At 28.9% G+C, this 11,342-nt stretch overlaps 1 protein-coding gene across 1 annotated transcript in view; it reads right to left on the bottom strand.

Moving 5' to 3' along the window:
• Positions 1 to 11,342, bottom strand: part of LOC129959852 (dentin sialophosphoprotein-like) — a 103,388-nt gene that overhangs the window by 30,766 nt on the left and 61,280 nt on the right. Inside the window, exons 3-4 of the mRNA XM_056072745.1 lie at positions 5,624 to 6,546; positions 580 to 690 (exon numbers count right to left, since the gene is read on the bottom strand). Of these exons, the coding sequence (XP_055928720.1) occupies positions 580 to 690; positions 5,624 to 5,873 (361 nt within the window). The 5' untranslated portion in view covers positions 5,874 to 6,546. The remainder of the gene's footprint in view (positions 1 to 579; positions 691 to 5,623; positions 6,547 to 11,342) is intronic.

Genomic DNA, 11,342 nt, shown 5'->3' with positions numbered 1-11,342 from the left:
TTTAGGGCATAGTAGGTGCTTATTTAAATAATTTCGTCGAAAAGTATTTATTAGTTTTATTTTGAATTATATATATAATATATATATAAAATATTATAGCCTTTGAAATGAAAAAGTACTTTAGTTTTAAAACAAAATACTTAATCCAAATTCTAGGTACATGATTATAGAATTGATCAAAACGCATATTTATATATTCATCCATATTTTATAAACTTTCTAAGGTTTTTTTTTTTTTTTTTTTTTTTTTTGTGAGTTTCAAATTTTCTTTCAGAATTTGCTTAGTGCATCAGATCTCTGAAGAGAAATTTGTGCACACATACATTTAAAAACTCTCTTAGATCGACTGTTTTAAAATCATTTTCAACATGCTAATATTGATTCATTAATAAGAATATCTTTTAGAATATCTCACAATCTAAAGGGTGTCATATAGAAATCCGTTTGATATGTAAGATATTTTGGTGCAATTAATAACGAGATATTAAGAACGTAACGATAATTTAATGATGTAACAAATGATGAGATAATTTGACGAAACATAATCAATAGACGCATTTTTAGTAATAGAAACTTTACCAGAGACTGTCAGGTGAGCTCCTGGGTATACGAGTTGACCTGTCATTGGCAGGAAGACCAAAGGTATTTTTTCGACGGCATAAGGCCTCGCAAACATGAATAATGGACATTCTGAAAAAAAATCTTTATGTAGAAAGATTTAAAGCAAACCACAAAAATGCTTAAAAGAAAAACACAAGATATTCTATCTTACTGAAATGTGTTTTAAATAAAGTATACAATTTTGTATATGAAAACATACAGGAATCATACATAATCTCATACAGGATTTCTAATAATTTTTTATTTCCTTATAACTAAGTACATAAAGAGAAAGTATTGAAAAAAAAAAAAAAAATTCGAATTCGTGATTTTGACACGTTTTCATGATTCAAACCACCCTGAATCCGAAAAACACATTTTTGGAATTATGTCTGTCTGCGAGCATAACTCAAAAAAACTTTTCAGCGAGATGGATGAAATCTGGTATACGATCTCTATTCCAAATTTGCAAATTTCTATTAAATTGTGAACGAAATCCATTCAGAGAGTGTCTATTTGTTCTTCTGTCCGAATATAATTTAACATAACTACAAAACGAACAGTGTTAAAAGGAATAAAATTTGGTACACAGATTTTATGTATAAAGTGTAGATATTTATTAAATTTGAAACCAAATCCATCGAGGAGTTTACCATCTGCTCGTTTTTATTTTCTCAAATATGTGAAAGCAATGACTCAAAAACGAATTGACTAAAATATATGAAATTGCATATCTGATTTTCTGACCACAATTGTAGTTCTATGCTAAATGTTGGTTTAAATTGGTCAGAAAAAAGGCGTACAAAATACTTTCCAATTTTTTGGTACCTATGCCAGCGATTAATAGCCAAAGACCAGCAGGAGTGGCTTACTCTCTTTTCTGGCATATTGCCCAATAAAGATCTTATCCACGTCTTCCCGTATGAAATCCCGAATCGTGAAACTTGGGTAAGGTCGTGAATGTCTTGCATAGTATCGGCGAACAATAGTTACGAAATATGAATCTTTGGCGTGATCAAACTGAATCTATCGTGTGAATATACTCTGCGTGGCTAAATTATTATAAGCACATGACACTTATACGCAGATCGGTCATAATTGCACATTGTTGCCATTAGGGGGGGCGAGATAACGATATGACTAAAATGCAGAACAAGTGAAACATCCATTGCAGTATGTCGCTTGATAAGAAACGGACACAAGACAAGATTAGATTGAGTTTCAACGCGGGATGATTGTAGGCGCTCGAAGCATCGGAATCAGTATCACCAAAATGACTGCACTTCTGAAGAGTTCGAAAGCAGCAGTTATTAGTATTTCCAGAGAGTGGACTATTAAGTAGAAAACTGAGTCTCAATATTAGGCTTGTGGTGGTCAGGCTACTGAAATGCTTATTTTGAAAAGAGACTAGCCAGGGTTGACCAATCCAATAGGAGAGATACAGTACGTCAAATTGCGGGGAATCTTAATCAGGGAGCAACTGCGAAAGTCACCGAACGATCTGTTCCCCGCACATTAGACCATATAGGTTATGGAAGATTACTTGTTCAAAAGCCAGTACTGTCTTCCTTGAACAAGAGTAGATGTCTCCAATTCGCAAAGAAGCACAAGGATAGGACAGTATATGACTGGAAAGGATGGTTTGATGAATAATGTTTTCAATTGCGTTATGTAGACAGTAGGGTGCGAATATGGAAAAAACAACACGAAAGCATAGACCTCAATAGCATTGCCGCAACACTTCAAGGTGGTGGAGGCAATATTATGGTTTCGGGTTATGTTCTCTTGGCATTGTATGATTTTTTCATGTCTGAATGCCCAAGGGTATTTAAGTGTTATCGCAGATCAAGTACATTCTGTTCTATTAATGATGTACCCTGTCGGGGATGGATGCTTCCAGCAGAACAATGTTCTGTCATAAAACTGATATTGTCTGCAGATGGTTTGAAGAGCATGGCATAGACTTTATCTGGTTAATTTGGCTTATATAATCACCAAATCTCAATTCAATTAAGAATCTGTGTGGTGAGATCGAAAAGGGCATCAGGCAGCTGGATCCAATATTAACAAATTTTAAGGAAATGGAAAGTACAGTTCATCATATATGGTCTCCAATTCTTCACACCATATACTAACATCATAGAGTCTATACAAAGAGGAAACTACGAAGTATTAAGGGAAAAATGTAGTCCAACATTGAATTGAGGATGTGGTCGTAATAATTTGACCTCTCAGAATATGTTTTGGACGTATTTCTCCCGATCGATTGGTATAAAAATTTGACAAGAAACTACAATTGTAGTCACATGATCACATACCGAATTTCACTGATTTTTTTTTTTTTTGCTTTTATATACATGCGAAAGTACAGATTGACAAATGTACAACTTATTGACAGATTTGGTTCAAAATATGATAAGAATTTACGTTTTTGATACTTATCATTCAAAATTGGATAGAAATCTATAAATTTCATCTAAAATCCCTCCACCAAATTTCATTCTTTTAGCTCAAACAGTTTTTGAGTAATCATGTTCCCAGACAAACAGATATAAGGCTAAAAATGTGATTTTCGAATTCAGAGAGGTCTGAAACGTGGATGGAGATGCATCAAAATTTGGAATTCGATTTTCTGGATGATCACAATACTTTATAGTTCGTATACGAGAAAGTAAAAAAAATCGATAAAAAATGCATTCTAATGGGCTCTTTCGTAACTATTGTTCTCCAATGCTATACGGTAAATAATACAAAAGTATATTTATTAGAGAGTACGTAAAAAAGTTTCGGGTTCGGAACTTCGAAATTTGGCATATTTTTATTGCACCAAAGCTATTTTAGCAACATCTTAAAATCAGAAGGAAAAAAGAAAAAAAAAAAAAGAAAATGGGCTTTTCAGAAATATTAATTTCCCCTTTTTTCTCCAAAAATTTATTTCTTCAATTTTAGTAAATATTTTTAACTTAATTTTAAAAACAATTTGTAACAAAACGTTTTATTTTTAAAAATACAAATAAATTATTTGTGTTATGATATATTTCATTCCCGTACTTTTTTTAGTGTTAGCCTTATGATAAAAATCCTACTGGGAGTACCTTAGATATGGAAATGAAAAATTTACCGTATAAATAAGCAGATTCTCGCTTCAATTAATTTTTCATAAATAAAAAAAATTGAAAGTAAATTAAATTAGTATATTTTTGATAAAAATTGTTAATTGTCTCAGCTTCTAAAGTTTTCTATTCTGACAATAGTTGTACATAGGTGTTCTTGTTCATCAACAAGAAAAAATATTTTATTTTCTCATGAAAAATTTACTTAAGTATATAATGATTTATACTTTAATTTAAAACAAAAAAAGTAATTAGTTCTTTTTTGAAATAAATATAACTACATTTCAAGCATTTCATCTATAGAATTTTCAAGATATTTCGTTTCATTCTTGAGTAACATTTCAAGTATGGAATGAAATAAATGAAAATGAATTGCCAAATGCGATTAAACGTATATGTAAACGATTATAAAAATATTGACAGACGCGGCGTTTATATGTTGTTGGTAAACATTTATTTCCAGAAACCATTTAAATGTTATTATCGCTTGAAGTAATCATTTTTAATAGAAAAGTTTTTGGACTGTTTATATAAAAAGAGCATTTAAAACAATATTGCAGCCACATTAAAAGTGCAAAAAGAACAACTACATAAAAGCCACATTTGTATTGTGATAAATAATTAAACGTTTTATGACAACACTAATGTTTTTACAGTTGACATATTTCTTTGAGATCAATATTTCAATTTTGATTTCGTATAAAATGAGACAGTGTCAGTCTTTCGTTTTTATTTATTTATTTTATTTTTCTGAAATTCTCCGCTGAGGGGAAAAACTCGTAGCAGCATATAATCAAGACGGTTTTTCTCAAGAATTAGCTCATAAAATAAATGTTTCCAAACCCTTTCCTTGCAATTAATAGAACATCTACCGAAACATGCAATTAAGCGAACATCAGAAAGGAATTTCCACTTTCTTGTTATAAGAATTTTAAGGTCAGCGATCTCTATAGATAAGATCAATGATATACACGACAAACTATTTTTTCGTGACATGATAAATTGAATTACAACTTGTTTTGCTTGTATTGCTACGTTCACATCAAATTTGGCCGAAAGGTGAGAAAAGCGCAGTTTCTAGTTTCATTCTTCATTCCAATATATTTTTGGGGCAATTTTCCTTATCACATCGGTTTTTCACAGTGCAAGTAATGACTTGAATGATAAAGAAGAACGACACATTAATTCTTGTCGTTTTATGGATTAATTGCTGAAAAATTTCTGGCTGTGTTTAATACCAGTGTTTCTGTTGTCGTCAATAATGATGCTTTTACCATTTAACGATTTTTAGCTTTATTATATATATTGGCAGTATTTCCTGAATCCTTTTGTTTGTGAATATATGGTAAATAGGCTCATGAATATTTATGAATTTTCTTTTCATTATCTTTGTAATAGTCTCGCTAATCTTGTCTTTTTATTGAATAATAGTTTAAAATTTCTGTTTGCGCTTAATCCCAATGTTTATGGATAATGTGGATAATTGTGGATCCCAGTGTTTATGGATTTTATGGATAATTGTGCCAATACAGTTTTATGATTTTTCACTTTATTATTTTTTCACGATTCTAGCGAATTTCTAAAACTATTCAAAGTTTGTGAATATATGGCAAATGTACTCATGGATATTTGTGATTTTTTTCTTTTCATTATTTTATGATGCATTGTTTTTTTCTTTGTATGTGGAAAGAATATTACAATTGCACATTTAAAATTACTCATTCAAAACTTAAACTTTTATGTGTTTAAAGAATCTAATAAAATAAATTAGCAAAAAAAATTGTATTTGTAATTAGTTTCTGGATAAGGAGTGACTTCTCTCATACATTTTACCAAAAAAAAAAAAAAAAAAAAAGCTTCGAATGCGATTAATTTGAATAAAACGTTTCAAAGCGAAATAGCAAATTTACCTCCGATATCTTTGATGCATTCGTTGATATCTTCCCGGAACACATAATGGGATGGTGCACACTGACAACGACATGCCTCTCCTGGAATCATTGCAGCTCTCCGCCCATCTCTGTTGCAAGAATCATTAGGGTCACAGTCTTCAAGAGTGAAAATATCGCCAAAATAATCTCTAGTCACATGACCAATGGTTTCTGGTGACACCAAAGCGGCATAGGCCAAAATTAAAACTATCAAATACATATCATGCATGTTGAAAGTGCAAAATTACGACAATAATTTGCTAATTGAGGTATGTTGCTTTGTTTGTGAAGTAGAAAATAAATGCAAATCATGCTGAATTGAACTTTTCATCGAACATTCTTAACCACAAATTGAAAAGTATTATAAATAATGTTTCTTGTATTATGCTTATTTTCACTTGAAATTTCGTTTCAATGATTTCTACACTTTCATGATATATTATTACTTATTTTTTTTAACTGTATTTAAAAGTGTGCAACTAATTGTATGTATTTTTTCTTCACTTTTATCGATTTAATGCTTATTTAAGCATTTAAAAGTATGTGGGAATTTAGATCATCATAAGAATTTTTTTCCAGAATTTTGCAGTTATATTAGGAATAAAATTAGCTATTATATTTGTACGAAAAGATGAGGGGGGGAGAATTTGTTTGTCTGATATAAAGAGAGAGAAAAAAGAAGGATAACTGCTATGAAACTAGCCTGTTATTATGTTCGTGGCACATTAAAAAATCAAAGAAAAAAGGTTTTAATAAATGATGGAGGCTTATTCCTTAACTGATTGTTAAGCAATACTCTGTGATGGTAATTTGACACGAGGGTGATGAAACTGAAGACCATGATTAATCTTGACAGTTGTATTCTTTTAGATTGAATGTTTGAAGCTTCTGTCAGCGAATTCCTGAAAAAATAAAAGACATTTATTAATATTCTTAATATAATTAATATAATTTTTTTATATAATTCTCACAATTTGATTGAAAATTATGTATGATTGAATTTTTTGATGCGATTTTTCAAAATATAATCTGTACATTCATTTTATGGATGTATTATTATTTTTTGTTAATTAAGGCAGGTCAAGATAATTATTTTATGGGGCATATAACTTCTCTTTTTGCCTTAAAATACAGGGTATCATAAAAATTTTATTCATTACATAGTGCAGAGTAATTTACATGAAAAGTGTTAAATCTTTTTCTCTTCCTGTTATCCGTTATCAAGAATTTTCATTTATTTCGTAAAACTGAGATTCTCTTGTATTACATACTGTTATATACAAATGTATAGACTTCAAAAAATGTGCTTAAATTTCTATGTGTATATTTAATAGAAAAAAATAAGATTTAGTTCTATTTCCATACCTAATTGTCTTAAATAATTTGTTAATTTATGCTTTATTCAATTTAAGTGACATTTAGAATTTCATCACAAAGATGATCTTCCTGTTCACAGAGGATTTGATGCCTTTTTCAGTTACTGGAAGGGCAAAGAAGATTACTTCGCACATTTTGAAAAAGGAGTATTTAATTTTATTTTAATATTACGCGCCAAAATAGAGAAAATTATAATCATTAATAATCTATTTACTGTACTGTTTTGTTGGAATTGGGTGCGAATTTGTAATCTAATAAATTCTTTGAACTTATAAATTCATATTTTACTGTTTCATGTTGTATTTCCTTTATAATATATGGACAAAGAAAATTAATAAAATTTTGAAATCGCTTCAAGTGCCGAGATTTTAGGAAAGAAATAATCTAAATTTGATGAAAATTATGCTCAATCACGTGAAAGTATTGTCGTTTTAAATTTAAAAGTCTGGATATAAAAGAAATAAAAATGCACTACCAGAGGTGCAAGGTGCCGGGAAAAAATGGAGCAAGCTCTTATTTCCTTAAATATTGTTTCTAAACATATATTTCCAATTACAAAGATTCATTAAATAAGATAGGCAGTTATATGAATATATTTTGAATTCTAAGGATATTAATATTAAAAATTTTTAAAAATTAACTTTATTACACAGCCCTTATAGTGTAAAAGTGTCAACAAGTGAAATATTTTTCTTACAATCATCCAGTTTCATGCTTCTATCTATAAAAATATTATAAGACGCAAAATATCTGCAAAATGTTATGATGAATTTATTGACTTATACCACTTTTTCATATTTCAAATAGAAATGGAAATGACACTTACATGAGTCTTAAAATGAGCATTTCAGTAATAGCACACATATTGTTGTAGTACATTATTAAAAGGGTTGTAGGAGAAAATAATAATGCATTTATTAGTTCCCGTTAAATTCCAAAAAATAGTCTAATCATACAGTAATTGAAAACGTACGAAAGCAAACATTTTTGCTATCTACACAGAACTTTATTCTTTTAACAGAAGCAATTTTCACATATTTTTGGAATTTAATATAATTTAACATTTATTAATCAATTTTAACATACGTGTTTAAGTACAAAAAATTTAAAACTTCAGGGAACCCCATCTCTAATTCATGCCTAGATATAAAAGCCTAAAATTAAGAAAATGCCCTAAGCAATCCATTCCAGTATTTTAGTTTGTCGAAAAAAAATTTAGAATTTTTTCATTGATTTATGGATAAAATATTTTCATTAGTATAAATAAATTATTGAAGAATTAAGTAATAATTGCATTCTAGTATTGGTCCTGAGATTTGCAGCTTCGCGTTTGAAAGTGTTCATTATTAAAAATGAATTTTGCAAGGTCAAAATCGTTCGGTATACTAGAAAGATCTATCATAAAAGTGAATCGTTTCTTAATAAGCAACATCACATATCTCAGAAGAAACTAAATTTTTCTCAGGCAGTAACGAATTTTCTGATTTTTTTTTATATCAGACATAAACATATGATCTCGTGTTCATATCAAATGTGAAAAAATAACAATACGTGTAACTTCATAATGCAAGTAATTCAAAATTGCTTATCGGATCTGATATGCTGTGAGCAACTTGAAATACAGCTAGTTTTTTACTCTATGATAAATTTGTATTTCATTAAACCCTATGTATATTTTATACTTCTATTACAATAGACAAAGAGTCTATTGTAGGGGTCGCCTTTGCGTTTCTGAACCGATATCTCATTATAAAAATAACTTGTTTCTATATATTTGATCTACTCAAAAGACTTTGGGACACCTTATAGAAATGCTATCCTGCATATAAGCGAATAGGTTAAGTAACTAAAGATATCTGTTCTCTTTCAAGAGATTCTCTTAAAAAGATTCCATCAAAACAGAAAAATAAAAAATGAAGATTCAAAGATAAATAATTTACTTAATACAATTCAGCTTTATTCATAAATCCTTTGATTTCAGAATTAATTTATCATAACGTCATTTCCGAAGATTTGATCCGATTGAAAAAAAAAAAATAAAATAAATAAAAGACAAAACTTTGTTTATTGAGTTATTCAAAAACCAAGAGCAATGTATTATCATAAATGTAAAATGCCTTTTTCTAAGAGGTTATTTCCTCAAACAATTCACCAATTTTCAAATAACATGAGGTGAATTACACCGGATGTCATTTAAATAATGACTTCATCAAATAGAAATTAAGTTGGTAGAGAAGTGCGGTGAACCATGACGCTAATTACTCGCAGCAGATCAATGGCTAATTTTATTATTTAGTGATTTTTATTTTTGTGGGCAACCATTGAAAAGCACCAATTCTTAAAAACTATAAAAAGCCACCTTCTAAAATGAAAATCTATTCTCCTGCTCAAAATTATGCCAAAATCATCCTCAAAATTTTTCTCATAGTTGTATGCCTCATAATTCTTAATTTTTTTAAAATTATAAATTCAATACTGATTTCATGACCTGGGGACAGTATCGTTATTTGTAAGGTTTTTGGCGTTGTTCACTGGGATTTTGTATAATTGGCAACAAACGGATATCAATAAGCGTAACTGTCTGACAATTATAGCTACTATAGATATACATTTTAATTGTCTTTCTTTTTAAAATTTTCTTTTATATACCTTTTAATTTTCTTTTAGATTAACGAAGCAGAGACGGCGGCAGAGATTTGCCGACGGGGAGGCAAGTCAAAGCTGACAGGGGGGCAAACACAGTATCTCTAATTTGGCTTCAAAATAACTCATAAAAATTAATTTTACATTTAATTAAAGAAAATCAAGTATTATTTAATTTCTTTTTTTATTCAAATGCTGATCCTTTCTTTCATTGTTAAAACTTTACAAAGGAATTTGTAAAAGATTTTCTCAGTTTCTTTTAATGACCATAAAAAATTGTCAATATTTGAGTCGATGTCTTTATGAGACTGTTGAGATTTAATTTCTCTGAGATATAAAATTAGAAAAAATATGTTATATTCCTTTCTAGATTGTAGTTTATAGATAGAAAAACAGATTGCACCAGAATGAAGTGTCATGCTAAATGAACAAGTGCATGCTCTTATTTTATATCAGAAGCTATATAAAATAAATTTTCAAAGAAAAAGTTTTATAAAAGAAACTTTTTCAGAAATCTAAAATAATAAATAAAAAATATTCGATGTTTTAACCAAAAATCGATTTTTCAGCGTACTTCCCCCTACCTAAAATATTTGCGGCAAAGAGCAGGAATTCAGATATGTTTCGAATCCAAGGATTTTAGTGCGCAACAAAAATACAACAAATTACATTTAATACAAAAAAAAATTACTATAGTTCTGACACGATCACTATAGAATGCGTAAAAGATACAATGATGTTTTTTCTTAAGAATACTGGGGAAAATATTTTGTAAATATATGTACAAACTTACTATTTTATGTAAGATATGAAAAATATTCTCTTGAAAAATGCTCTAATTAAACATTAGATCTCCCATGTATTTATTTTTCAATATATATTTAGGCTTAAAAAACTAGTGAATTTTATTAAGAAGCAATTAGATCTTGAATATGAATTCCCCTATCTACATTTTTAGGCATGCGTTCTTATGGTTTACTTTTTTAATTCAAAGTTATTGCAAGTTAATATTTCCCTCCCAAAGAGTGAGATTTATCCCCTCAGTTGCATGCATTGGTTTTTCTTAACATCTTCGTATGCAATGACGAGTCAGATTCGCTATAGAATTACTAAATTTTTAACTTCAAATCTGTAATTAAGGGAAAGTATTAAGTAATTTAAAATGCAAAAATTACTTGAAAACGCATCATAACCTCAAATGCGCTTATATTATTCTAGGGATTAAAATAACAATAATTATCCCAAGTAAGATCTGCTATCGAATTCGGAAGTAAAGAAAATTCGTATGCCAAGGGGTAAATGTGTTATATATGAATATTCTATGAATAACAATTTTAATCATCCTTTTATCAAGATATCTTTATATAAAGTCTATTAAAAATTTAGAAACATCTGAAATCATATAGTTTTTGCTGCGAATAGTAATTGAAAGAAAAAACAATATGTTCCCCGATTATATAGTCATAATTTTGAATGCAAAGTTTGAATCATTTAGGAAGTAATTTATTTAACAAATTTAGTGCATACTTGATTAAACTCTTTTAGTGTAACTAAAAAGCTGTCATACCACAATATTTTTTTTTGTCGTCAATTGTAGTCGCTAATACCTCTTTAGTGTAATACTTGTAGTTTGATAATACAAAAGAAAACAGATATTTTACTGTAAATAAACTTAATT

The sequence above is a fragment of the Argiope bruennichi genome, chromosome X2 (assembly GCF_947563725.1).
Source record: "Argiope bruennichi chromosome X2, qqArgBrue1.1, whole genome shotgun sequence".
Taxonomy (NCBI): domain Eukaryota; kingdom Metazoa; phylum Arthropoda; class Arachnida; order Araneae; family Araneidae; genus Argiope; species Argiope bruennichi.
This window is presented reverse-complemented; position numbering and strand designations above follow the sequence as displayed.